Raw genomic sequence first — 27,899 nt, 5'->3', positions numbered from 1 at the left:
TAATATATGACAGATTAAAAAGTATAGAACTTACAGCAATTTAGTCATAGTAACAAAATGTAATTAGTATTTAACAAAATTGTTGTTTGAAACTTCAGTGAGGTATACGTATCATTCTATCTGTATGCCTGTGTTTGTGTTGCCATTGGAAATATGTCATCCAAAAAGGTTTATTTACCTTTTGATCAATAATTTGTTTCCTCCGTTTAATTCAGTTTGTTTCACTTATCAGCAATTTTTTTAATTCTTTTTGCGTAAAGTTAAAAACAAACCTCTTGTGTACTATAAAAACAATATAAATGTGCAAACCATTTCCTCACACTTATTCTACCCGCACCCTTTGAAACCAAAGTCTCGTTAGGTTTGGGTTACATTTGTGTGTTTCTGCTGCCCCCTAAAGGCTCACTCGGAACAAGACTCCTCCCCACACCATATAAAAACTTCCAACATCACCTTTATTTAACTCGCATTCAAAGACGAAGTTTGTAATTTGGAGAAACTGTTCATGTGGTGAACGACTAATAATATGACCGTGTTTAGAGATAACACAACAGGTCACTCCTCCACTTTGGTACTAGACAAAAAACAACTCTTCTCTTCACAGCTAACAGTGCGTTTGCAGAGTTCAGTTTATCAGTGCCGACTCATCAGTAGTGCTTTTCTCACTTTTTCTCACACAGGGAATGGAGAAGATCAATCTGCTCAGCGTATTCAAATCCAGGCCTGTGGGGAAGAACATAGCAGCCATGTTAAAGAGGAACCTGAAAAAAGGATGAGCAGCTCCTGTTTTGGAAATGAATAAAATACATTACCATATACAACAAACAAACCCACAGTTTCTACAACCATCTCACCGTCCGGGTGTCTCCAGGATCAGAGGGACGTTGTCCAGCCTGGGCTCATTGACAATTTCTTGAAATGCAGAGATTCCAATGTGACCTTTACCGATATCTTCATGCCGATCCAGGTTACAGCCAAGTTTACCTTCAGGTTACACAGAAAGAATAAGGAAAGACAACTAGAGACTTGCATGTGTGATTTTTCTGTCTCTATGCCCTGGCTATACCTTTGGAGTCATTAAGATGAATGGCCTTGAGGTAGTGGAGCCCCACTTCTTGGTCAAACTCATCCAGCATGGCCTTCACGCCTCCCTCTGCAGCAAGGTCGTATCCTCCCAAGACGAGACATAAAACAACAATTGAGCACAGAAAGAAACTCTCAGGTCTTATGCCAGGTTGAATATTTTAAGGTATCACAGCCCTGTTGGACAGAAAACAAATTTGAGGTTAACAGGCTGCTATCAGGTTTCACTCACCTGCTGCAAATGCATGGCAGGTATCCAGACATACTCCTACTCTGGTCTGGTCTCGCACTCTGTCTATGATGCTCTTTAGCTCACAAAACTTGCCGCCCACCGTACTGCCTTGGCCACTCATGTTCTCTAACACTGACCACACAGAAAGCCCGGAGAGCGAGAGACAAAGAAAGAATAAAAAAGGTTTTTAATATGACACACTCATACATTTGTAATATTTCTCTGTCGTTATCTCTTCAAACAGAGTCTGAACGCAGCTTTTGCTGTTGTATTCTGCTGTACGGTTTACCCCAGGTGTCAACAAGTAAAAGGCCCAGGTACACTCTTGGTTGCGTCCATCACGCCACACAATGTGCTACCTATGCTCACATCTAAACCTATCAAACGCAGAACAGCTAACATGACATCATACCTTTGTACTGTGGGAGAAAGTTGGAGAGCGAGAGCACCCAGTCAATCAGCAGGGTCGAACCCCAGACTTTCTTGATGGGAGGTGACAGCTCCAACCACTGAAAGTTGCACTGGCATTTATGTCAAACTTTCGTTAACATTAAAATGTCAGGCAAAGTTTAAATGGCTTTGTATTTAACAGACGTGCCATGCAAACATCATTCCTGTTGATAGGCATCAAAATCCAGTCATCAGGCACTTCATTAGATATGCATCTAATTAGTCACATGGCAGCAACTCAATGCAGGGAGAATTAAAACAATTTAAGTGACCTGGAATGTCGCATGGTTGGGCTGGTCTAAATATTATAGAAACTGATGATTTTCTAGGATTTTCCCACTTCTATCGTTTACAGAGAACCATCCAAAAAAGAAAAAATATCAATTGGGTGTCAATTCTTTGTTGATGCCAGAAGTCAGAGGAAAATGGTAAGACTGCTCTGAGATGATAGACATGCAAAGGTAATTTAAATAACCACTTGTTACAACCATGATATGCAGAAGAGCACAAACACAAAACACATCAAATCTTGAAGTAGATGGGCTACAACAGCAGAAGACCAGAATGGGTCCCACTCCTCTGAGCTAAGAGTAGAAAACTGAGGATACGGTTAAAATCAGCTCACCAAAACTACACAACAGGAGAGTGGAGAAACATTACTTGGTCTGATGAGTTTGGATGGTAGGGTCTGAATTTTCTTTATTGTTGGTACTGTACTCAAATGGTATTAAGGCAGTTCTAAAGGCAAAAGTGGGTCCAGCCCCACAGTAGCATGGATTATCTAATAAAGGTTTTACTGAGTGTATAGAATAACTATATATAAAGAGACTTAGTCCACTAACAGAAAGCTTAACAACATGAAGTTATATTTTGTGTAGGGATTCTTTGGATTCTTGTGTTAGAAAAACTCCGACCTGACTCTACTACCTCTATGCTACAAGCGCCGCCACAAACAGTCCTCTGGGTGATCACGTTTTTGTAGGCTTTGCTGGTGTGGAATGTGCTGCCTCCACTCTAAAGGTTTGCAGATTCAGTAGATTCCTTTTAAAAAGTCTGCAAAAGGCATATCTGTTTAGTCAAGCCTTTCGGTAATATGTATTCACCAGAGACCAGATGTATAACTGGAGTGTACACAAAAACGTACATACGCCTTTCCCTGCCCACCCACACAGGCTTGATGGAGCACTTTTGTGTATTAAGACATAAATCACTGAGTTTTTGACAACTGGTTCTTTGCTACATTGTTTATCTCCCTTTTGTACTTTGGCTTAAAAACTCATCTTTTAGAAACGGGGAGGATAGGACATTTAGTAAGATTGACATGCACTGCTAATTGGTTTACAGTATGCCAGAGCAGCTACTGACCTTTACGGCAATGATTTATAGTCCTCTGCTGGACAGCACAGGATTTAGAACCAAATACAATAAAGAAGTGCTTTATGACATATGGTTTATAAAAGATGGATACAATCACTATGGCGTCATTAATTAGTAAAGTCTTGTTATGAAACCTCTGGCTGAGCTTTGTTGCTATGCTATTGGGTTCTTTCGGTTTTGAAAACCAGGTGAGCAAGTTCATACGGTAGTTACTTGCCACAGGCCCACACTAAGGTCGACCCAATTTTGTGCTCCTTCATATGCATTTTCTATAATATGAACTTCATGCTGTATTTAAATAAGACTTCAAACCAGCTATAAACCCACTGGTATAGTGCCTGCTGAGGTCAGAGATCAGAGTCAGAGAGTCATACCCGCGTACTCGGATATCAGATCTCTGGAGTGCCGCCGTTCTAGAAAAAGCTGGGAAAAACAGGATTTGTTTTGGTTCTTTGTCAGGTGGAGCCAGTCAGGTTTCACTGACAATAATGGCTAATACTTTTCTTTAGCCTGATCAGTGCTCTGTACAGTGGCAGTACAGATTAAACGTTTATAGTTTTATTGCTTTTTATGTTCAGTGCCGCCATCTTGGATTGCTAACTCAGGGTATGTTGGTCTGCTTCAATTTTCCAAGTGGGAAATCAGAGCTGAAGGGGCGTTCCACAAAAAAGTTTCGACTGGGAACTTGGAATTTTCAGTTGTCTTATTCGTGAAACCACAATTTCTGCAACCAGAGTTGCTGCCCCCTGTTGGTTATTAGAAAGAATGCACTGGCTTCACTTTTCAGACTGGGAACCTATGTCCATCTTTTAGATGGAGTCTATGAGTTTTATTATTACCTCTGGCAGTGTCTCTGCATATGGGTTTCATCAAAAAGGCAATGACTACAAGGTAGATACACACTGCTGGTTGTTTCAGGTGCTCTGGCGGCCCTCTGTACCTGTAACCACTGATGGTGTTTGCTGGTGAGCATAATTGATGGCGCTCGCAATCTTGTCCACACACTGCTCAGTGGTGATGGTACCCAGGGAGGAGCCGGGGTGGAAGTTATAGAGGCTGAGACCCAGGAGGTTGCAGCGGCTGAGCTCGTCCACCAGCATGGCCTGGCTCTTTTCAAACACATCTAGTTGAAAACATGGCATGCAGGTTAGACCAAAACGGAGAATAATTCTGCAAAGTATAATAAGAGATAACTAGGCATGAAAGGAATGGTAGACAATAATCAGTGTCTGACGGACCCTCTTTAGGAGATCCACAGTTCATCAGGTAGGAACCATGAGGCAAGATATGAGCTGGGTCAAACCCCTGTTGGGAACACAGCTCCTGAAACTTTGCTGCAGCTGTATGGTCCAATGCAGGCCTCTTCCACGATCGCTGGGAGCCCAGGAACAGGGCGAAACTGCTGCCACCCATCTCTGTACAGGACTCCACGGCTTTCCATATCCCACCTGTGGACGTGACGTCACACAAGTGTAAGTAAGTGTGTTTATCTTAAAGGGTTCCAAGAAGACGACATTAGGCCCTACCTTGAATGCCAACATGAGCTCCAATGTACTTCTTAGTCGCGCGGATGTTCTTCCTGTGTCCTCTCTCCTCGGTGTCCTCGCCCTCCTTTACTCCTGCAGAGGCATCCTCGTTTTTCCTTTTCCTCGTTCCCCTTTTTCTCTGACTCATGCTATGAAGAGAAAGTTGTAAGCAGCCCTTACGAAATAAGCAATAAGTTGACTGTCAGAAGTTTATGGAGGTCAAATAGCCTGTTTTATGCATCCCTCCAGGCAGAAGCCAGCCAGTCAGAGGGCTTCCACGCAGCTGCTACAGGCTGGTCAGTGGAGACGCTTCATGCTGAGCAGCAAAATGGCCGCCCGTCACCCGACTGACTCCACAGCGCTTTGAATTTAAATTCTTCTGCACATTAGGGTTTACACTATTATAACGGTAGTGCTCACGAACCAGTACGTTATTACGCGTGTAGTTTCATTTTCTGACACTTTACTTGATTCTCCGCTCAGGCGTCGCTGTTCTTGTAGCCTCGACGAATGCCTCAAAAAGCTAGAAAAAAATCGCACTGAAGCACTTTAGCTAAGCTAGCTAGCACGCTAGCGTATCTTCATATGTGATTCCCGAGGTAAGTGGGTGAATTTTTTACATTTCTCGGCGTTGCACTGGGACGTTGTTTGAATGCATGCGAGTGGGCTGCATCTTAATGGAATGCCATGCCACGGCGCTTGCAAACCAAGCTAGCGCCATTAACCTGGCTACTTGTAATTGCTGCTGTCACTGGATAATGCTACCTTAGCTTATCTGGCTAATGTTCGGTAGCATTAGCGCCGTTTTAGCTGTATTTTTGGCACTGCGTTAGCTGAGCTGGGTATTTGGCCCTCTTATGTGTTTGCTGTTCAAGAACGTTGTGTACACTTAATAGAGCAGTTACTGAACTTGCGTTGGTTTGAACTCGTTAATGTCTGCTGTGCACCGTGTCCACGTATTTTAGTCTGAACCCCTCCTTAACGTTAGCCTCGACGAAATATTTTATTAGCAGCAGCTGCTGAACTTGCCGCTTGTGTAAACCTGAAGGGGCGAGGATGAATGTGTCTGACTATTTCAGCTAAAGCGGATTTATTCACCCGTGTCTTCGGTTTTTGAATATGCCTTTCCATTTAAGCTCAAAACTCAAACCTTTTTGTGCTGTGAGGCTAGCTGCCGAATGCTGGTGAGCTTGGAATAACGTTGACAGGTATGTCACGCATAAGCTGCTGGATAAGGTTTACTATACTGCAGATCTGACAGATTGAAATAACATCGTGATGATGTCTGGCTTTCTGATACTTCTGGCCTGAGATCATAAATGCTTCAAGAACGATGACAAGTCGCTGTCCCCAAATGTAGGAATCCTGCTTTATGGAAGTGTTAACGACACGAAGCAAAAACGAAACCAACATAAGACCGAGGCAGCCGGAGCATACCAGATTGCTTGGGTTTTTCTTTAAACGAGCCCCTTTAAAGGAGAAAACTAACGACTTGTGTTTTAACGTGCTAACATGAACCCAGACATGCTAATGTTGCGGTTATTGCCATATTGTAATGCATACATGATTTACATTTTGCGCATTTACGGGCGCTTCCCTGGTTCCGCTCTAATAGAAATGAATGACATTTCTATCACCCTGTTAAATAAACAGTATAAACCATTCGTTTCTTTTAAAAATCGTAGTATAGCTCAGCTGTTCCATCTTCAAACTGAAAAATCTAACAATACCATGTTTAGCTTGTCCCTGACATCCATCCTGCTCTAGGGATCATAGAGGAGCTATGGGGAATCCTAATGACAATGCACTCTTTGCTGTAGCTGAAATCTGCTTTTTTTATTATTCTTATTTTATTTATTTAAAGCCAGTAAAGAGTATGATTCTGGGTTTGTAACTGCCAGCACACTGTCTCAAAAACAAATCTAGATTTCAAACTTTCAGTTTATCTGTTATGGGTTCCTGGATATGTAGGTCCAGTCAATCAAGCTTAACTGATTGGACCTACAGGACCTAAAGGTCCATTTATCCAATTGTCCAGTGGAAGTGTAGTGACAGAGATTGTGTCTGATATGGAGTTAGAATTAAATGTTTTCTTTTTTTTCCCCTTGAATAAATTTGGTTTACAGGAAAAATCTAGAAAATATGAAAACAAACTGTTGCTTGTTCTAATATAGTTGATACAAAATTACAATTTTGAATAGCCTGCTATTTTTTCTACAGAAGAAAGGAGCATCAGGACAGGAGCAGTAGTTCATGGAAGACAAGAAAAGGAAAAAAGACGAAAAAAGGAAAAGGGAAGCCTCTCAGAAGGTGAGTGTGTTTGTATTACCAGATTTCATGTCCTCTAGGACAGATATTCTCAAATTCAAATGAACGTTTGTATCTTGACACAGTATGCAGGCAGTAAAATATGTGCACATTCACCCATATCATTTAAAATGGCAGTTCTGCATGGATATATGTATGGTTCTATTAAAGTGACTTCAGTGTGCTCCCTTATCTCAGGTGGACACATTTGAACTGTCACATTAAGTCAGTGGGTTCAACAACAGCATTTAGTTTGGATTTTGAATTTTTGATCTTACATTATGCCATTTCAGATTTTTGGTATACACGTATATACAATTTAACTATGTTTGACAAGATACCTGATTCATGATCTTGGCTAATTTGGGCTTCCTGAAGCTATGGAGTTGCAGTCAACACTGCAGCTGTTGAACTTGTTGCAATGAAATCTCTTGTCCTTAAATGTCCTTAGATGTTACATTAATTTTGTGAGGACTAAATGTTGACAGATTATGTGAATAGTGAAAGACTAATAATATTAAAAAAAACAGTTTCCTTTCTTTGTCTGGCTCAAAAAGAAACAAAAAACAAACTAAATTTTAACACGACTTTCTGCTTCTCTTCATTTTAGGTTGCAGAGCAAAAAAACAAAGGTAAGCAGCACAGTGATGTATTTTTATGGAGTTTGATATAAATATTAGTTTGCTCCTAAATATTTTTATGTCTAAAAAGATTGTGATGGCATCACAGTCACAGTAACATTATTTCTCTAGCTTAATAATGTGTTGGACAACACTTGATGCATTTTTTTAATTTTTAAACGAGAGCACATTCATCTGCATCAGCGATTTCTTTGTTTTATAGTCCAGTTTGTTATCCATTTCTGGCAAATGCTTGATTAGAGGTTACATTTGAAGTAAATAAAACTTGCATTCTTAAAATGCACCTGCTTAAACAAATATCTCTCTCACCTCCTTGCTCTTCTTGTAGTGCCAGACTTGACTAAGCCGGCTTCTGCCCAGTCTTCTGCTACCCAGAGCAGCTCTGCCTCCCCCAGCCCTGGACCCACCCCCTCTGCCTCCCCATCTCCAGCCACCTCAGGCCCTGGCAGTGCTGCCACCCCATCACAGGGCGGCAACAATGCCAAGCGCCTGGCAGTGGCCAACGGACAGCCCACCTCCACCACCAGTTCTTCCTCCACCGCTGGCGGCTCCAGTGTTGCTGGAAACAGCAGTGCAAGTAGCGGAGGCGGAGCTCAGGCGCCTCAGCAGCCACCGCGCTACATGCCGAGAGAAGTGCCGCCACGATTCCGCTGCCAGCAGGACCATAAAGTGCTACTGAAGAGGGGTCAGCCGCCACTGTCCTCCATGCTGCTGGGAGGGGGGGTGGGAGGAGATGGCCCCAATGCAAACATGGCTGCTGTTTCAGGTAAGTGTTAACAATGCTGTTGGTCACAAGTATTAAAGCGGGTTTGTCAACTAATCACAGGGTGGTGTTTTTGGTGTAGAGTCTCCTGTCTGCTTGCTAAAGAGTCATTTGAAAAAGGAGTTCCTCACGATGGCAGGCAAGCATTGAAGGCCTGCAACCTGTGATGTGTTTGTGAAATAGAGGCTATTGTCACACATTAATTCTGGGAAATGTCAGGAAAATCAAGTTAATGCATAATCTAGATGGTTTTCTCACATAGCAGAAAACAGGAGATGGGTGATTAAACCAGTATTGTTTGTATTATTAGTCAAGGGTGCTACCTTGGCCATGTGTGAACAGAGCAGAGAAGATGTCTGCTTCCTCACTGTGAATTCTCAGAATTGTTTCCTGTCTGATGTGACTGACTCAAACATTTGGAGCAAATGTAAACATTTGAAGCTCCACCTGGTGTGTCTCTGCATGTTTGGAAACCGCTGTTGTAAAGCACTGTCTGATCCGCAAGCGTTACATAGCTCTGTCAAAGCACAGGTCATTTACTGCATTATTTAATGTTTTTTGTTCTTTTTTTGTTTTGTTTTTTTTAACTGATGAAGAGTCTAAAGTTGCTCTTTTGTGGGATTTACTTTTACAGATTCCGGCACAGCAGCCTCCTCATTGGCTCTCACCTCATCATCAGTTGCTGCTTCTACTACTACTTCTAATTATGCAAATTCCATGTGGGTGGCAAGCTCAGGCAGCCAGGCCTCCTCTCAGGGCAGGGAGAAGGTGATTGTTGATGGCAATGACCTAGAGGAGTGGCCTAGTATTGCTGGCAGTGATGGAGGGAGCAGCGGCAACAACGGAATGCCTGTGAATAGCATTAGTGCCTCTGGCAACCAATCCTCACCCACTTCCTCGTTCTCTTTGCCCAATGAATGTATGCAGTCGTCCAGCAGTTCAGCGTGGGTGACGGCTGCCTCCCAGGGTCATCTTGGAGGAGGTATTGCAGTAACTGCAGCTGGGCCTCTGCTACAACAGTCCTCCTCACTTTCCAAAGCCCCCGCTGTGCCAGGGAGCCATGATGCCAGTGGCTCCGTTGATGGCAGCAGTGGGATTCCAGGTGCCAACTTCAATCCAAATGCCAACCCTTCAGCCTGGCCTGCACTGGTGCAGCAGGATGGCCCCGCTGCTGTAGGTGAAGGAGGTCAGTCTTCCTTTCACCATCAGGGCCCTGGCGGGTCTGCCAACAACTCTGCTTCCCTAGGGGCAGCCGGTGTCCTGGGGGGTCACCCATCTTTATCTGTGAATCAATCAAACACCCATCAGCACCAACTTCACCAAATGCCATCCAGAGACAGAGAAATGGGTGGAGGGAATTGGGATAGTAAATCAGCGGGACCAAAAATTGCGGGGGGAGAAGGGATAGGGGGAGGAATGGACCATGGTGCGGGAGGAAGTGGGATGAGTGAAGAGCACAGCCTTGTCTCCTCATGGAGAGGCCAGCCTTCTTACCCTGCAGCTAACTCCAAAAAGGGTGCCTCAAGGACTGATGGTTGGGAGAGTGGAGGAACTTGCACGGGGGTATTTGGAGCTGCAGAAGGGGATAATGGGACTTCAGGTTGGGGTTATCCAAGTTCCACAAGTGGGGTTAATGTTTGGGGTAGTGCTGGAAATGGGGGCAACATGACTCAAACCTCTGGGGTATCTCAGGGAGGGTGGGGGTTATCGGGAGATGGTGGTGAAAGAGGGATTTCTGGTAGTGAGTGGGGTGGAAACTCTGGTGGGGTTGGTGGACCGAATCCAGGAGGTGAGGGAATGAGTGGAGCCTGCAGCAGTAACAGCAGCAGTAGTGGAGGCAGCACAGCAGGGAACCCGCCCACTGCTTCCTCCTCTTCCTCAACAGCCACCACTACTACCAGAGCCTGGGACAATCAGAAAGGAGAGAGTGAAACGGGAGAATGGGGTGAGGGTGTAGGAGGACAAGGAGGATCGTCGTCCAGTGGTGGAAATTCTAGAAGTGGGGGCGCGCCTAATAGCAGCCGACCACGTCGGCAGGCAGTTGATGCAGAAGCTGCCTTACAGAGCCTGCTAAATCGCTCTGATCTGGATCCTCGGGTCCTGTCTAACACAGGCTGGGGCCAGACACAGATCCGCCAAAACACAGAATGGAACATTGATAAACATGCAGGACAGAGTAAAGGTGGATCCTCATCAGCTACATCAAAACATCCACCTTCTCTCGGTGGTCCTTCTCAATATTCTAGTGGACCTAGGACCTTAAGCACTGATTCTGTGACTCCAGGGGTCAGCCCTTCCCTGGTTCCATCCACTGGGTCCTCTGGTGAGGGCTGGGAGAGCAGCAGCAACAGTAGCAGTAGTGGGGCTTCTTTGTCTGGGAGAGCCCCACCACCTATCGGCCCCAACATGAGAAATATTGGCGTATCACAATCTGGGCCAGTGACTCCAACTGGACCTGTTATAGGGTCAGGGGTAGTGCCAGGCCCTAGCCAACAGGGGAAAGCTACAGGCTGGGGTGGAGGAGGGATGGGGGCTGGGGATTGCCAGGAAGCCACAGGTTGGGGTAGTGATGAATACAGAGGCAATAGTAGAGGAGAAAAAGGAGGATGGGGTGATCTTGGGAAACAAAGTGACTCTGTGACTGGATGCTGGGGAAGAAGTCAGGATGAAAAAGGGACAGGAGGGTGGAAAGACATGGGTGGGAATGGAGGGGGTGGGTGGGGATCAGAACAGAAGGCTGGGGTAGGTAAGAATTGGGGAGAGCAAGACTCCAAATTAAACAGTGGTGGAGGAGGGTGGGGAGATGAGAGGAAGAATGGAGGAGGGCACTCAGGTGGGGATTTAGGTGTGGGTGGGTGGGGAGACTGGGGTGAAAGTGCTCCCCGGAGGACCTGGGGGGCAGGGGGTACAGGTGGTGGAGGAAGTGGAGGAGGGGGTATTGGTGTTGTTGGAGGCATGGGGTCCAAACCCCAACAAAGTTGGAGTGGAGGAAACAAAATGCACCAGATGCCAAACAGCCAGTCGGGCTCCATCACAGGCCCACAGGCACAACTGCAACAGCAACAATCACAGCATCCACAGCTGCACCAAGCAATGGACCAAGGGGCTATGCAAGGGGGTGGGGGGAGGAAACTCATCTCTCAAGCCCAGAATCAGAACCAAAGCTCAGGCTGGACTTCAGGGCCCATCCCTGGTGTCCCTGGAGGAGATGGAAGTGGATCTGAACCAAGCGGCTGGGAGGAACCCTCGCCGCAGTCCATAAGCCGGAAGAATGAAGTAGATGATGGAACATCAGCATGGGGAGACCCAGATCATTACAAACCGGTCAACCTGTGGGATAAGAACAGTGGTCATGCAGTCCAGGGCCAGGCCCAGGGCCCGGCCCAGGCCCAGCAGCAGCAACAGCAGCAGCAACAGCAGCAGCAGCAGCAACAGCAGGGACCTCCAGTGCAGCAGCAGCCCAGCAGGCAGACTGCAGCACTTGGAGGTAACAGAGACTTCAACACTGGACCTGGGAAGTCTTCCGCTATGGGTAAGTTATTAGGAATTTAATTTAACTAACCAGGGTGTAATCATAAGTTCCATAACTCAACCCATACAAATCCACAACAATACCTGATAATTTTTTTTTTTATCAATTTCTTGTTCCAGTTCGTCTCCCTGTTCACCTCTGTTAATTTCTTTTATCTGACTGTTTGCATTTCCGCCATCATGTCAAAGTGTACTCAAAGAGCAGTGATAAACTTATGGAGGAAACTGATCTGTCCTAGATATTGAGAATCATTGCTGGTAATCATAGCTGGCCTCAGATTCCAAACAGGACTTTTTAGTGGTATAGTTATAGTTTTGAAACCTGAATGCAACCTGCCGCATGCTTATCATTTCTGTCACTGTTTATTATTTGTGCATTTTGAATTAGTCTCCCTCAGGGTCAGACTCAAGTCTGCGTAAAGACATTACTCACTGAACGTGCTGCGCAAAAAAACAATGCGAAATTCAGAATTCTACGGATCAGAACCAGCCAAATAACCTGTATACACACCAAGCGCGTTGCATTTTTGTAGAATTCTTTTTTTAAAGACTGAAATAAAAAATGAGGTTGACATGAAGTGATGAAGAGCTGGTCCTGATGTTTATAAACAAGAAAATGAAGAAACAAATTCTTGGTTCATCCAGTTCTCACAGGAAGGCAGGAGTAGGGAGAATTTCATGGTTTGATCCAGGAGTTGAAGATGTATCATGGCTTTCTTACGTATGAAAGGATGTCATAGGCGAGTTTGAACACTTCTTGGCAGAGTTGGGAACACAATTTCAGAGAGCCGAGTGTGTTTAGCTGTGTGTCTGAGGTAAAATGGTATCATTTTATTATTTCCATATAGGGATGCTCAATTAATCACGATTACGATCTGGGCTTTCAACGATCATTAAAAATGACTGAGCCGATTATTAGCCCCTCCCTCATTTATCCGCGACACCTTAAAGGCCGGTCCGTGAAAATATTGTCGGGCATAAACCATCCGTGGCGCAAAAAAGGTTGGAGACCGCTGATTAAGAGGACCCGAGGGAAGCTCGGAAAGCTAAGCAGAAGTTATTTGGAGAGTGACTGCCGTTGGTTGAAAAGAGAGTTTTAAAAAAAAAAACCTTCAGTGGTGTTGCACACTATTTTATATTATTTTTTTAAAGTCATTGTTAACCCTTTAAAGCCGGTCAGAGCAGCACGCTCCGTTTTGCGTAACTATTTTTAAATCCCTGTAGAACCTGAACCGTGTAAGCTAGTGCAATAATTTGTTTTGCATATGAAACCGGAGGAGTTGTACTTACATCTGATGCCATCAGCTTGTCCTCGGTCACGGTTTCGTTCCACATATAGCTTTGCAAAAATTGCATAAAAAGCGCTTGCAGGAACAAAAACATAATATTCCAGAAACACGCTTTGCCGTTCCTATCAGCTGTTCGTAACACTTCCCACAGTGAAATGATGCACATGCTGTTTTCTTTGCAAATTTGCATCATAGGATTGTTTTTTGTTTTTCCTGCAGTATATAAAAATTGCTGTATCTCCAAAATAAAACTATGAAGACACTCAAAATAAATTTCCTGTTGTTGTAAACAATTTTTTGCAACTTTATTGTTTTTAAAGTTTTGAGGGATAAGCCTCTTAAATTTCTCCAAGTAGAAATATATGTAAACAAAACAAAAGCGATTTTCAATTTTTTTTGTAGTTTATTGCACTTTTTTGCAATTTATGTAATTACTATGGACTTAATGCATACATATTATTAAAATATGGGCTATAACAGTTGTATTGATGTATAGCAACTTGAAATGCTCCCACAAATGGCACTACAGCATGTAAAAAAAAAAATATATATATATAAGCTCTGGTGGACTTGGTTCTATAGTAGGTCTTAAAGGGTTAAATAAATATCGTCAAATAATCGTGATCTCAATTTCAGTGAAAATAATCGTGATTATCATTTTTGCCATAATCGAGCAGCCCTATTTCCATATCAGTGAAAATACACAATTGTTGTGATTGGCTGCATTAAGAATGGGCGAGCCTGAAAAATATTTTTAATGCAGAAAAATATTCATATAGATTTTACGCACCCGGTGTGAAAAAGCCTTTAATCTGAGGAAATGCATTTGGCACAAACCACTTTAACTTTAGTTTGTGTCTTTGTACACTGGCACACGTGCATACCAGTCATCATTGTTGATCACCACCCACTCGACTCACCAGATTTTTGTTCCCTTTGACTTTTATCTTTCCCCAAATTTAAATTGAATGGTGACCATTTTGTATACACTGGAGGATTTTAAACTCTCAAGTGGTTCACAAGCAGGGTTTCTGTGCAGGAAGTGTTGCCTTGTTGCAGCGAAGTCTTGAAGTGGAGGTCAGACCACTTTAGATCAGATAAAGCCGATACAGTTAATCTGAATGCATTGTTTTCACTTTAGATGAGTGATGAAACATTTCTTCCTTTGAAAGCATTGTGTCTAGGTGAACTAGATCAGGTATTGTTGGTTGTTTTTTTTGTTTTGTTTTTTGTTTTTGTTTTGTTTTTGTTGTCTTTTTTATAGCCAGAGTTGCTGAACTCGTTCACACCTTATACATTGTTACACATTGTAATGTGAAAATGAGAAAGGTCTGATTTGTGCTATGATTTATTTTTATCTTTTTTGGAATAAAAGTGATCCCATTGGTTAGTAAGATTTTCTTGTGGTTAAACACAAGGATATTATGTTAAATGTACTGAAATCAAAACAAAACAGTTTTCTGTATAATTGCTTTGTATAAATTGATATTTGTTCATTGCTTAAACAGCAATTTGAAGAAGCTGAAGTTTGCCACCAAAAATCACTGTTTGAATGAAGTGAACAAATCAGAAATCCACTGTTGAATGTGCAGTTTTAATGGGACAGCTAGAGCAACTGTTATATAGGTCATCACTGAAGTTTAGTGTTATAAGATAGCAGCTCAGCCATGGGAAAGTAGTCAACCAAGCAGCAGCTTGACGTTTTTGCAGTCGTGACTGTGGAACCACAGTAGCAGTGAAGCGTCATTGCTGACTGATAGCGGAAGCCAGTATGGTTGCAGACAAAACACTTTGATTTTTGGATCAGTGAGCCAGACCACATGAAGCCATGAACTGTTCAAAGAAGTGTCCTTTGTGTAGACTCTTATTTTTTTACTTCCCCTGTAAAAACAAACAAATAAACATTGATTAAAAGAAGCCTCTTTCTTGTTTCTCACCTTAACCATGCCCATGTGTATCTGCAGGTCCATCAGGCTGGGGGAGCACTTCCCCAACTAGTCCTACAGTAGACAATGGCACAGCAGCTTGGGGGAAGCCTAGTGATGCTCCGACTGGTTGGGGAGACCCTGATGATGCTGGAGGAAAGACAACATGCTGGGGAAACCCTTCTTCAAATCCCATCAAATCTGGTCAGAAAATCAGTTTTAAACGAAACCACGTCTTTGAAACGAACCGCAAGTGTTAGTCATACAGTCTGATTTTGAGGTTTGCATTGGTTGTACCGGGTTTTGTTATGATGCATGATGCAGTAGACTCACAACTAAATGTCATTTTCTAATGGCTTTAATCATAATCTGATAATGGCTTGTAACTTTTATTCTGCAGGTTCAAAGACTATGCAAGATGGCTGGGGGAACAAAGAGAGCCCTGTGGCAGCATCACGTAACCCAAGCTGGGAGGATGAGGAGGAAGGTGGCGGCATGTGGAATAGTACTGGCTCCCAGGGAAGTGGGTCATCTTGGGGACAGGGAAGCAATGGTGGCTGGGGTCAGAGCCACAGTGGGAAGAAGCCCAGCAGTAAGGTGGGTTACTGTTGGGGAAAATTGATCTCTGTAAAGGAAAAATCAATTATTAAGTGGAAGGACAGATGTCCTTAACAGGTTCTGTTTTATTAAAAAAAAAAAACAATTAAATTATTTGAAGTAATTTCATGATTTTTTTTTTTTTTTTTTTTAATATATTTATTTAGCCATCATTTAGTCTTGTCAACATTCCTTAGGAGAGATAAAATAAATGGTAAATGGCCTGTATTTGTATAGCCCTTTACTTAGTCCTTATGGACCACAAAGCACTTTACACTACATTCAGTCATCCACCCATTCACACACTGGTGATGGCAAGCTACATTGTAGCCACAGCTGCCCTGGGGCGCACTGACAGAGGCGAGTAAACATACTTACGTGAATTAGTCCCACAATTGGAATGCTTTTATTGTGAATTCTTATAACAAAAAAAATCTTTAAAGTCATTTCCTTTGCTCTCCTTGTATTTGTCTCTTAGGGCCAATTGAAAGCTGGTGGAGGAGAGTCATGGATGGGCCCCATTAACAGACAGTTCTCTAACATGGGGTTGATGGTAAGATAGAAACGTTCTTACTTCTTGTTGTGGTAGGAATTCATACTAAAAATTAACATAAATTACATTTGACACGTTATAGTGTTCTGTGCAGTGAGTGTTAAAAGCAGTGCTCATGATGGTGAAATTGGGTTTCTTTGTTGGACAGAATGATGATCCCAGTGGCCCAAACATTGACCCAACTTCAGGTTCTATCCAGGAGAAGAAAATAGAGATGGATAAAAGAGGCATGGGAATGACTGATTACAATGGAGACATGAGGAAGGGAGGAAGAGGAGGAGGTGTGGGGGTGTCTTATCGTCCTCCTGGTTCCAAAGAGGCAGCACCTGGGGATGCTGGGGCTTATTATGACAAGGTGATGCCTCATTACCATGTCTTTGTATCTCGTGTCTTTCATGTCTAGATAACATGTTGTCTTTTATCATAATTTTTTCCTCTTGTGATTCTACCTTTTCTTCCTGCCTGTTCCATTTGCCTCATTTCTCCTTTCCTCAAACTTCCCCTACACCATAATATACCACCAAAACTGGTCTTCCACTGGCTGTCACTGTGACAGACATTGCCTTTGATCAATCAGGATGGGTGCCTTGGGGAGGAGGGTCCTTGCTCTCTGTACTCTCCACCCTCTGTCTACAAGCCCCATTCCCTCTTCAACCACTCTATCCCCTTTAGACAAGTAAGATAATCACTCCTTTTGTTTCTGCCCTAATGTCTTTAAAGTCCTTGTATAAATCTTCTGTTTTCATTAGATGTTCATAAATATGAAAAGTTTTACATCCACCTTCTGTCACATTCGGCTTAATTTTTTAAGATTTTCACATACTCCATCCTCCACTGTAGGTCATCTGACATTTAATTTTCTGTGTTTGATCGCAGGCTGGTCACAATATCTTTGGCAGTAGTGGAGGAATGGCTCAGTCCAGACATCAGCCAAGTATCCCGCAGATAAACCAGTCACCAGGGATACGAGCGCAAGTGCCTCATCAGTTCCTGTCACCTCAGGTATTAAAATTTTTTTTTATTTAATAGATTTAAATTTAAATGACAGAAAAGTTCCTGTTTTTCCACTATCTACGATAAAAGTTTATTATTATTGTTTTAAATATTGGATAGTCTTGGCAATGAGCTACCAGAACTTATTCTGTAAGTTTTCACATTTATTATTTAGAAAAACTGAGACCTGTTTTTGAAATTGTACTTCATCTTCTTATATTAAGACATTTCAGGCACTAAATGTTTACTTAAATGTCTTTACTCTATTAGAAAGGGGAGAGTAACTGATCTAGCCCACTTGAAGATCAAAGTGGGCTATGTGGTGTAAATTTAGTTTGACATCTGCGTCATACATTAAACCATTCTCATTTTGTGCCATGTTGTTTTTATTGTTTATATCGGATGTAGCTGATACAAATGCAGAATGATTTCAACTTGGAAACTGTAAAGGCTGTACTTTTCTTTGTAAGCCAGATTTGCCTTGTAGCTGGTGTTATGTAACAAAATACTCATATTCTAGAGCCCTGCATTTTCTGGCATTGCTCAGTTTAGTACGGTTAGAATACATACATACATGGATACATACATTACTTATGTAATTACTTAATGAGTCTTAAGTAAAAAGTAATATGCTAATGTAGCATACATCATTCCTCATGTTCATAGATCTGCTGATCTGTCTGTAGACTTGGTTGGTGTCCAGTCATCTCTCATTTTTTACAATAAGCAACTCTTGCTTAACATTCTCATTTAAGTGAAAGCGATCAAAAGCCTTGTAACACCCTGCACTTAGCGAGACTATAAGAGTTAGTAAATGGTTAATATTTTAATATGGCCATACATTACAATTTCTTTTAAAAGTTAGAAATATTATGTATGTAGTCAGTTTTAGTTTTTACCAAAAAAAAAAAAATCAGTGTTTCAGACTGGAAAAGATTTCATGAAGCTTTCAGTCAGTGCATCTCTGTCACCAACTGATGAGATAAAGGGATTGAATGTTGATCAGGAAGAAGCTAATGTACTTGCTTATAGTTACAGGAAAGCAAAATGTTTCTTTGGTAACAGGTGTGCCCGTCTGCTGTCTGTCTCTAGGTGCCAGGCTCTGTGCTGAAGCAGATGCCCCCTCCCAGTGGAAACATGGGGGGAGTTGGTGGTGTGGGAGGGGTGGCAGGAGTTGGGGGAGGTGTGTTCCCTCCGCAGCTGTCCCCCCAGCATATTGCAATGCTCAGCAGCATCTACCCACCCCACATCCAGTTTCAGCTGGTGAGAAGCAGCATTATATGTCTCTGAAGGCTACTGCAGGGCTCCAGCACACATCTGCTAAGGGCATAGGCAAGGCTGTACGCAGCCACTGGAGAATCTGATCTGTACTTTTCGTACACCACCGTTACCAAGGCGTCATTCCCTCTGATTGTTACTTTCTCATATGTGTGACTAATTTTCATGCATAATTTGTGTGACACAGTCAGCATATATATGAAATTATGTAGCCAAATAGCTAGAAGGAAATTAATTTTTTTTGTTATAACACTGAAACCGTAAAATCCATTCAAATACTTTTGCAGTGTGAAGGATGCAAAACAAAATGTGACCTAAAACTGGTCTTGAAGCAAACTTTTTCTCTTTTTTTTCTGGCTTGTACAGTGAACTTCCAAAAATATTGCTCTTAATTCTTTTTTCTTTATGTTGCGATCTCACGTCCTTTTGCATCTTTTTTAATGTCCATTCAGGCTTGTCAGCTCCTCCTCCAACAGCAGCAGCAGCCGCAACAACAGCAGCAGCAGCAGCAGCTACTGCAAAACCAGAGGAAGTTCACACCAAACACACGTCAGCAGACTGACCCTCAGCAGGTATACACACACACACACACACTTCTCTCTTCTTGTTTTGTTTTGTTTTTGTTTTTTACTTCCACCTCTTCAATGATTGTTCTTGGTTTTTGTTATATCATCTCAGCTGGCCAGGATTATGGCGGTGCTCCAGCAGCAGAGGCAGGTCGGGGGGTTAAGCAGCAGCTCCAAACTATCCCCCTCCCACCATGGTGGAGGAGGGGGTCCTAAACTGCCTGTGGCTGATCCCATGTCCCACCCAGGCCTGGCACCATCTGTGGCTGACCTGCACCAAAAAAATCTAGGACCATACTCTGGTAAACAATTACTTTTTAAATAAAAAAATGTCCTAAAACTGTTGTTTCAACAATGAAACTGAAACATTTTTTAATTTTGAAATTAACTGAATGTAGTGTAGGTTGGTTTTTTTTGTTTTTTGTTTTATGGCAGCTGTGGATTCACTTTACTACATATGTGTTAAAACAAAATAACCTTTGTAATATTTCTCTTCAGGGTTTGGATCTGGGGTGAACCTTACAGGTCTGGACCTGGGTGGCTCTGTGGTGGGGGGGCCTGGAGCCATGAAGGACCTAGGGGGTCAGCAGTCCCGTTTCAAGTGGATGATGGAGGGAAACTGTTCTCCAGACACTTCCTCATCTGAGAATGCGTTTCATAAAAATGGTGAGATTATAACTTTTTTTGAAAGTAATTTCATAGTGCAGGCAGAAAGGGTTAAGATTAGCTGTGAAGTCGCATCTTACTGTGATCGCTCTCTTCCTACCTACCAGGTCCTGTCACCCCCATAAAGATGCCAGGGGGCTCACCATATTCGCAGTATGACATGATGGTTGGAGAAGGGCTGAGTGACAGTTGGCATCGCACCCCTGGCAACAAGATGTGTGCCAAGCCTGCCTCCACACCAAGCTGGCCCCCTGGTTAGTGACTACCTTAAATCAAGATGATGATTATCAAATTTGTGCACTATATGTAACGAGGACGTGAAACACAACATGTATTACCTCTAATTTTAATCATAGACACCTGCTTTAAAAAAAAAAGCTGTCATACATTATCAGTCTATGAAACTAGATTTAAAAATTCAGTGTTTTAAGTTAGTTGTTAGAGCAAATCTTGACATCAGTGACATTACTGTGTTGGTTGGTTGCTGTTAATAGCCCACCATTGGTTTATGTCAGCTAAACAGTGACAGAACCATTAACCCAGTGGAAAACAAGGAAACCAAAACTAAAAAGTACTTTAAGGGGGTCACTTCAGTACAGCAATGAGTTTTTCTCTTTTCTCTTAAGTGGTTCTTTGTTGATGCCAGCTGAGCTGAAATGGGAGAATCTACCCATTAGCCATCATGCTAGAGTTTATAGAGCACTTTATAAATGAGGACTGTGTGCAGAAAAGGGTGGCTCAGACTAACAAGCTGAAGTCTAAGGCTGGCCCCTCTGTTTAATTTTTCCTTGTTAGGTGTACAGATTGTCCCACCTGGCCAGCTAACACAAGAATTAGCTGTGCGCTGTAAGGAGATGGCCGGGTAGTGCTATAAACAGTAATTAATTAGTATTAATAAAAGCCAAAAAAATTAAGTTTGATCATTGTACTCAGCATGATTCTAATAGACTACACTCAGTAAATGATTGTGAAAAGAATAACTACAATGCTTAATTTTGTTACATTTTATTTTCATCACTGTCACTGCCAGCTGTCCACATGAAAAGTAGATGACATTCACAACACCAAACAACATTTCAGGAGGACAGTAAAGCTTCTGTTTCAACAAAATCGAAGTCTTAAAATAGTCTTATATGTGAATTTAGCCGTTTAACTAATAGCGGTTACCCAATGGTCACTTTAGAGTCTGTGCTCCTGACTTAATTGCCAATTACTGCAAGTTTGCAAAGTAGCTTACTAACTAGCAGGTATACTAGTTTTGAACACTTGAAACAACATCTGTGGATGTGATTTTCAGCTTAAAATTAGCAACTTTTAAAAAAATGTCAGTTTAGTTCGACATCTTCAACTAAAGCCAAGCTATTGTTAGCATAAGTGTACCTGCTGTTGGCTGTCTCCACACGGACTTCACAAAGCGAGCATGTTGCTTCTCCCAAAATATCCCTCTCACAGCAGAGTATCTGGTAAGGGTGGGTAGAGCTAGGGTGGCATCCCTGTGCAGTTACCATACCTGTATAAGGTGGTGTTTCTCAACCTCTCTACACCTCCGTATAGCACCAATTGTTATTTGAGCAATTTTTTGTCATAAATGTCTTTCATGCTTACTGGCTTGAAAACATAAACCATAAGGTGTCAAAGGTAACTTGTCAAATCATCTGTCAGCGCCATCTTCTGCCAACTACCTGTTAATTTGTCTTTCTTCCCCTCTGTAATAAGCTAACCACTTGTAATTTACTATGAACAGAAAAAAAGAACAACTCTTAATTTCGTGTAAAACCAACTAAATTGTGCTGTTTCATGTCCTCTTTAAGCCTGTAGGGTTAAAGTTTAGGCTTTTCAGGCTTTAACGGACCACATGTTTGTTTTTTCTTTAGAGTTCCAGCCTGGTGTGCCATGGAAAGGAATTGACCGTGTTGACCCTGAGTCTGACCCCTACATGACCCCAGGGAGCATGATGGGAAACACAGTGCCACCCACTCTCAATGATACAGAGCACCAATTGTTACAAGACAATACAGGTTAGCATTTGCGTGTCGACACCCGATACTCTTATGGATACCACTCCTCATATTTTGCTACCAAGTAAAGATATAAACAGGGAGTTGTGGCTCCTTTTTGCACAATGGCGCAGTCCAAAATTATATTTTTCATCTCATCTGCATTACTGAGCAGGTATGAGAACGTTCAATTTAGTTTTTTCACATAGATCAGTGTTTTTACTGCCAGTGCAAGTGGGTTTGTTTTCACAGTAAACTTGGTCGCAGCCTGCTGACACAGATTTTTCCCTCTTGTGTTTTCCCTTATCTGACTAATTGGAAACAAGTGCTTAAAACTGAAACTAATGGCTTTCCTAAAGGTTTAAAAGGAAGGTTTTGTTTTCCTCCACTGTGATTGATTTCATAGTCGGAGAGAGTCACTGGGTTTTTTCCAGGATGTTGTTGTAACTTTGGTATAAAAAGTGTCATGAGTGTCACTTTTGTGGTGATTCAGCGCTTTATGACATGAAATAGAAAATTAATCTTCATTGGATTCATATGTTGTTTTCCAAATTTTGCTGATGTTCACTTGGCATGTATAAAAAGCAGTTTGACATTGGAAAGGTGCAACTTTAGCTCTACATATGTTACCCATGGAGGCTGTTTTTGCATCGTTTATGATCATTCATTTTATGGTTCTCACTATCTTTGTATGCAGATTCCACCCCTCCTCTCAACACCTTGCTGCCTTCACCTGGTGCCTGGCCCTACAGTGCCTCAGACAGTCCTCTCAACAACGCACACAACTCAGGTAACCATACACATGAATATATACCATCTTCCTTCTAGGCTTTTGGTTAATTTATCTACGTTTGTATTTTTACTTCATAATTTCTGGTAATAGTGAATTGTCGGGTTTTTAATAAACTCTACAAGAAGAGAAAGTAAATGAAGCAGTGAAAGAATTTCCAATATACATTTGAATTGGATTTGATTGCTTTGAAGGTCACAATTTTAACAGATTCAGGTTTAAATGTTATTCTGCAGATACTTGGATAATTTGCAGTGAAATCTGGACGGCACTTAAATATGTTAGAAAATTCTAGTCCTGGAAAACCATGGACATCAGGGAGTAGCTTTGTAATGAACCAGTTAAAAGAATATGGAATATATGTGTTGCTCCTTACATTAATCCACTGTCTGCAGATATTTTAAAGTCTCCGTCTTGCCTGTGTCCTTTTGTCTCCTACAGCAAAGTACACAGAATACAAGACCAGCTGGCCCCCAGAGCCCATTGGACCTAAGTCTTGGAAAGCCAGTCGTGGCAGCAGCCAGACCCAGTTATCCCGCCCACCTCCAGGCCTAGCCAGTCAAAAGCAGCCATCGCCTTCCCCTTGGTCAGGAGGAGCCCCTCGATTGGCTGCCCGCAGCTGGAGTAGTGGCTCGAACAGCACTGGTAACGCTGTGACTAATTTTTCATGTTGTTTTGGTTTTTGTCTTTGAACGCAGTAATTTTTAAAAATGTTTAGTCAGGAGATTTAAAAAAAAATGTCTTTGATTACTGAAAGTGTTATTTTGAGCTAAAGAATCCATTTATATTTCATTTGGAAGATTAAGTGAGGCTCAGTTCATGCAGTGGGAAAGTTGTTCATCATTTATTTTGAGAAACTGGGAGGAAAAATAAAGTGACACTCCATGGATGACTCCTGTTACTAAGACCACTTTTCTCCTCGGTTTCTTTTCTGTGCAGGCTCGACCTGGAGTGACGGCAGCTCTCGAGAAACCTGCTGGTTGGTGCTCAGCAACCTCACGCCACAGGTACACAAACACACACATTCAGGCAGATCTGCAGAAAAAGAATTTCTCAAAATGCAGAGAAGAAAACAAATAAAACTATTTATTAATTAATTCAAACTGATTAGTCCATTTCACATTTGTATTAGCGGCAGTGGGAGCTGAGGCTAAAGCAGCCTCCTCCACCTCCTCTTGGGGTATCTCTAGCACTCCCACTCCCAGGCCAGATCAGAGAGGTCTCTCGTCCAATCCTGATCATGTGCCTGAACAAGTAGAACTGAGTCCTCTAAGTAATCTGTATTGTTGTAGAGTCTTTAACTTAAAGTGCTTTGAGGCAACAGTTGTGATTTGGCGCTGCATAAATAAAATTGAACTAAATTTCTCTGCTGAACATGGAGTCCAGTATTGACCACCCAAAGCATCTTTAAACAAATGTTTTATTTATTTATTTATTTAGTTATATATATATATTTTTTAAAGGCCTCATGATCACCATCTCTGTTGCCTTCCTTAATTCTTGGTGTGGTGCTGTTGTGGAAGCACACCTTGTAAGGTCTAGTGATCCCCAAAGCTATCTTAGCTGGAGCTAAATGCTTGTGACACACCAAACAGACCTGTGATTATTATCCAGACTTACATGATTCTCTATGAACCGCAGAAATCACCACCTATCTCTATAGCCAGCCCAACAGAATCTACTTAGACAGCCTGAAACTGCAGTGAAGGTCCATCATGGTTGCCCCTGATTTTGGCAGTGCTGTGTTTCAGTGTTTGAAACATAGCACATTTAAAAATCCCAGTCTGTTTGACATCTTAACCTATTACTGTCCTTTTAAGATCTTTCGTCTGCTTGTTTTTGTTTTTTTTTTACTACAGATTGATGGATCCACTCTGAGAACCATCTGCATGCAACACGGGCCGTTGTTGACCTTTCACCTTGGCCTGACCCAGGGCACTGCTCTGATTCGCTACAGCTCCAGACAAGAGGCAGCCAAGGCTCAGAGTGCACTTCACATGTAAGGAATTATTTTGATAACATCTTTTTAAAGTAAATCTTAAAGTAAAAGAAACTAAAGTAGCATCTTGGCTTAGCTTAATATGTTGACTAGAAGTGGTAGCAAATGGCTAGCTTGCCTTTATTCACCGTCAACAAAAAACCATCTACCAGTAAATCTAAAGGTCAGCATTATATTGTCCTAGTTTGTTTCATAATTGAGCATTTTCTCTGTAAAATATCATAACGCTTGACTTTCAAGAGTTGCAAAGATCCCTGTTACTGATCCCTGGAAAAGTGTTAAACCATTAAGTGTTGTTTTTACAATAAAGTTCTGAAGTTTAGAGGTGATCTGGATCCTGCAGAAAGAACAAGCCTAGTCATTTTCACTTGCTCGCAAACGTGATGTGTAGCAAACCATATTCTGGTATAGTTTCACTTTGTGTGTTTCACAGTTGTGTAGACTATACATCACAAACTGAGTGTTAAACTTTCGTTTGCAGTTCATTTTGAGGCTGAAAAGCCTTTTGAGGCCCTTCATTCATTACAAGTGTATGACGGACTTTCTGTTTACCCCAGGTGTGTTTTGGGTAACACAACCATCTTAGCGGAGTTTATGAGTGAGGAAGATGTGGCTCGCTACATTGCACATTCCCAGGCTGGAGGAGCAGGAAGCGGAGGAGCTGCAGCCGGCTCCCAAGGCTCCGGGCCTACAGCAGCCTCCATAGTTGGGGCTAACAGTAACGGAGGAAGCTGTGAAAGAGGTGGAGCAGGAGGAAACGGTGGGGTAGGAGGAGTAGATGGAGCTTCCACAGTCGGAGGGGCAGGAAATGGAGGAGCTGGGTCTTCCAGTTCTGCATGGCAAAGTCTAGAAAGCACAGGCAGCTCGTCGGACCAGTCTGCCACCCAGGGGCCCGGATTGGGCATTTTCACCCAATGGAGCACCAACGGCACCGGGATAGGTGGGGCCGGAGGTGTGGAGGCCGGAAGGCAGGGTCTGTGGGGAAGTGTGGGTGGGATGGGGGGGACAGGGTACCCCAGCAGTAGCCTCTGGGCTTCTCCGGCGCTTGAGGATCGTCACCAGATGGGCAGCCCCGCCTCGCTGCTTCCAGGGGACCTCCTGGGCGGGGGGGGCGACTCTATCTGAGGGGCCAGCTGACACACACGTTTTACACCTAAGGTGAAACACGTCATGCTCTGCATTGACGTGGAGAAAAAAAAGCTACACTGGTCATCCAACATAGACACTCAACAGTCATACTACACACAAGCTACATGCACACATTACTTTCACACAGACATTAAACCGCCTAACTTTAAATGAAGACAACAGTAAAACTTGAACCGGGGGAAAAAGGTGAAATCCATTAAACTCTTTAGGACGTAACTGGATAGCTCTTTGTCTTTGTACTTCAGACCACACACCTGCATTCAGAGACCCAATCACTCAGGCATGCACTGTAGACAGGCTCAGCCAGAGTCCTACACGTCAACAAGTTTAGCTATTGCTGTTTTTAGTGTGCCACTTTTTTTAATTTTATATTGCTATTTAATGGTCAAATCTCAAAAGTCAGACATGCAGACTGAGCCCTCTTAGACCTGGCTGGCGTACTTCGGAGTTCCCACTTTTGGAAGCTTAAGAGTGGGAAGGATCGGGACTTTATAAAAAATCTGGGACAGCGCCACACTACTGAGTCAAATGGACGATCAGCAACGTTTGAGATGCGCAAAAGGAAAGAGTCTTTTTAGTAGGTACCGACACGTCTACATTGGTGGGAATATGCCATCACTATGGGACCCAGGGTGGAAAAAACACAAAACAAAAAAAACAACATTAGCCAAACTTGCACTATATGCCTCTGGGTTTGTTGTTGACGCATCCTTCCACAAATCCCTCCATGTTTGAAACAGAGCTACAACACAACTACATAGACCTTAAAGAACAATTAAATGTTACAGCAGCAGTGGCCTTGGCTAACACCCAGCGGCCACCCACCCTCCATGTCAACAGCGTCGTCACACCTTTTCATCAGTTACACACTGCTCTTATATTTGACAAGCAAAATTGTATCTCCTTGTCGATGTGCGTTGGTTGTTTATCAGTTTGTTTTCTGTTTTAGAAGAAATGAGAAATGTGTGGAAAAAAACAGTGGAAATCCAGAGATGTCCTCTTATTTGCCCTTCAAACACTGACCTCGCTATTGTATTTTTTTTTACTCAAGAAATCAAGTTGGTTATTATATATTGTCATGATGTAATGGTGACTATGATCACATATTTACTCGCTGTACAAGGTGCCCTCCTGCCTGCCTGTGTGTGCATGAACTGAGTGTTGACAGTTACGACCGAATGGAGAAGGATGTGATTATGATGACAATTATATCGGGAGTGTCTGTGTTATTGCTGCAACATTGAATGTTTATTTTCCTTTTTTTCTTTTTTCTTGTCCATGAGAGATTCATGTGTGCGCGTGTGTGTGTGTGTGCGCGTGTGTGCGCGTGTGTGCGTGCGTGCTTGCCTTTGAACACTGATCTTCTCCAGTCAGGGAAGTGAATAGATGTAAATCTGACAGCTTACATTTGAGAGAAAGACTGTGTGTGTGTGTGTGTGTGTGTACACATTTTTGCGTGCTTGACTGGATGTTGTGATAGCTAAAAAGTTCAAAAACATTGGCACTATTGCATTTGTCTCCTAAGTTGTGTTTTTAGTCGCTTTTTGTTTCCGTTTATATATATTTTTCTTTTAAATGCAATAAGAGAATATTTTGTTTTTAAGACGAAGCAACCAACCGAAGGCATTTTTATTAAGATGCCACATCTTACCATACCAAGCTGAGCTGGAAACAGTGTTTTACAGACACGTTAAAGACATTTTATGTTTTACTGTGTTTCTTTTTATTATGTATCAGTTTAAATTAAGTCAGTCTTTATTATCACTCCTGTTCAGGATGTTTTCCTTTGTTTCAGATGTTACATAAAAGGAGAGGAAATTAATTTAAAGCAGAAAAGAACAAGATAATAAAGGTTGAATTGAAGCACTGTCTTTTTTTCACTTTGTGCCTCTGAGTAGTTTTCTTGAGAAGTCGAGGGTGGCATAGACTGTTATTTGTGCTTTCAGGATTTTGTTTTCTAAGTAATTTTGTCTACGATTTGATGAACTAAATTGATTTTCTCTGACATAGGAAGGAACATTTAAAGAAAAAAAAGGTCATGGTCACTGAACTCACAAAACATCTTTTGACTTAAATCATACGCCAGTTATGATCTCACTATCAAATGTCTTAATAGGATAAAATGAAGTGTTGACATTTCCAGGGGTGAAATGTCAGATGGCATCAAAATGTTGGGTCATTAGTCAA

The 27,899-nt window shown here is 42.3% G+C and overlaps 2 protein-coding genes across 4 annotated transcripts; one reads left to right on the top strand and one right to left on the bottom strand.

Annotated features, from left to right (window-relative positions):
- Positions 1–434: 434 nt before the first annotated feature.
- LOC146702675 (uncharacterized) lies at positions 435–6,046 on the bottom strand. Its single transcript, XM_085465602.1, has 8 exons — positions 5,819–6,046; positions 4,669–4,817; positions 4,381–4,590; positions 4,083–4,265; positions 1,316–1,447; positions 1,067–1,171; positions 855–984; positions 435–723 (listed from the first exon to the last, which is right to left on the bottom strand). Exons 2-8 carry the CDS (start codon positions 4,814–4,816, stop codon positions 663–665), a joined length of 969 nt encoding a protein of 322 aa, XP_085321728.1. The 5' UTR covers position 4,817; positions 5,819–6,046; the 3' UTR covers positions 435–662.
- Positions 4,749–27,575, top strand: tnrc6ba (trinucleotide repeat containing adaptor 6Ba). Of its 3 annotated transcripts, XM_085465596.1 has the most exons (23): positions 4,749–5,077; positions 5,152–5,267; positions 6,889–6,978; positions 7,586–7,607; positions 7,945–8,382; positions 9,014–11,911; positions 15,164–15,328; positions 15,525–15,721; positions 16,200–16,274; positions 16,423–16,629; positions 16,831–16,950; positions 17,151–17,276; positions 18,360–18,530; positions 18,998–19,117; positions 19,224–19,413; positions 19,610–19,777; positions 19,885–20,031; positions 21,652–21,795; positions 22,472–22,564; positions 23,006–23,209; positions 23,504–23,571; positions 24,424–24,563; positions 25,121–27,575. In XM_085465596.1, exons 3-23 carry the CDS (start codon positions 6,922–6,924, stop codon positions 25,686–25,688), a joined length of 6,318 nt encoding a protein of 2,105 aa, XP_085321722.1. In that variant the 5' UTR covers positions 4,749–5,077; positions 5,152–5,267; positions 6,889–6,921; the 3' UTR covers positions 25,689–27,575. The 3 variants fall into 3 exon arrangements, with proteins under 3 accessions (XP_085321722.1, XP_085321724.1, XP_085321723.1); XM_085465597.1 differs by lacking the exons at positions 4,749–5,077; positions 5,152–5,267 and adding an exon at positions 5,306–5,876; XM_085465598.1 differs by lacking the exon at positions 16,831–16,950 and having other exon boundaries at positions 4,749–5,267.
- The last annotated feature ends 324 nt before the right edge of the window (positions 27,576–27,899 follow it).

This window comes from Copadichromis virginalis, linkage group LG8, assembly GCF_057382275.1.
Source record: "Copadichromis virginalis isolate Kocher_CV1m ecotype Utaka linkage group LG8, C_Virginalis_male_GT1.1, whole genome shotgun sequence".
NCBI classification, from domain to species: Eukaryota; Metazoa; Chordata; class Actinopteri; order Cichliformes; family Cichlidae; genus Copadichromis; species Copadichromis virginalis.
The sequence above is the reverse complement of the archived record's forward strand: the minus strand, read 5'-3'. Positions and strand labels throughout refer to the sequence as shown.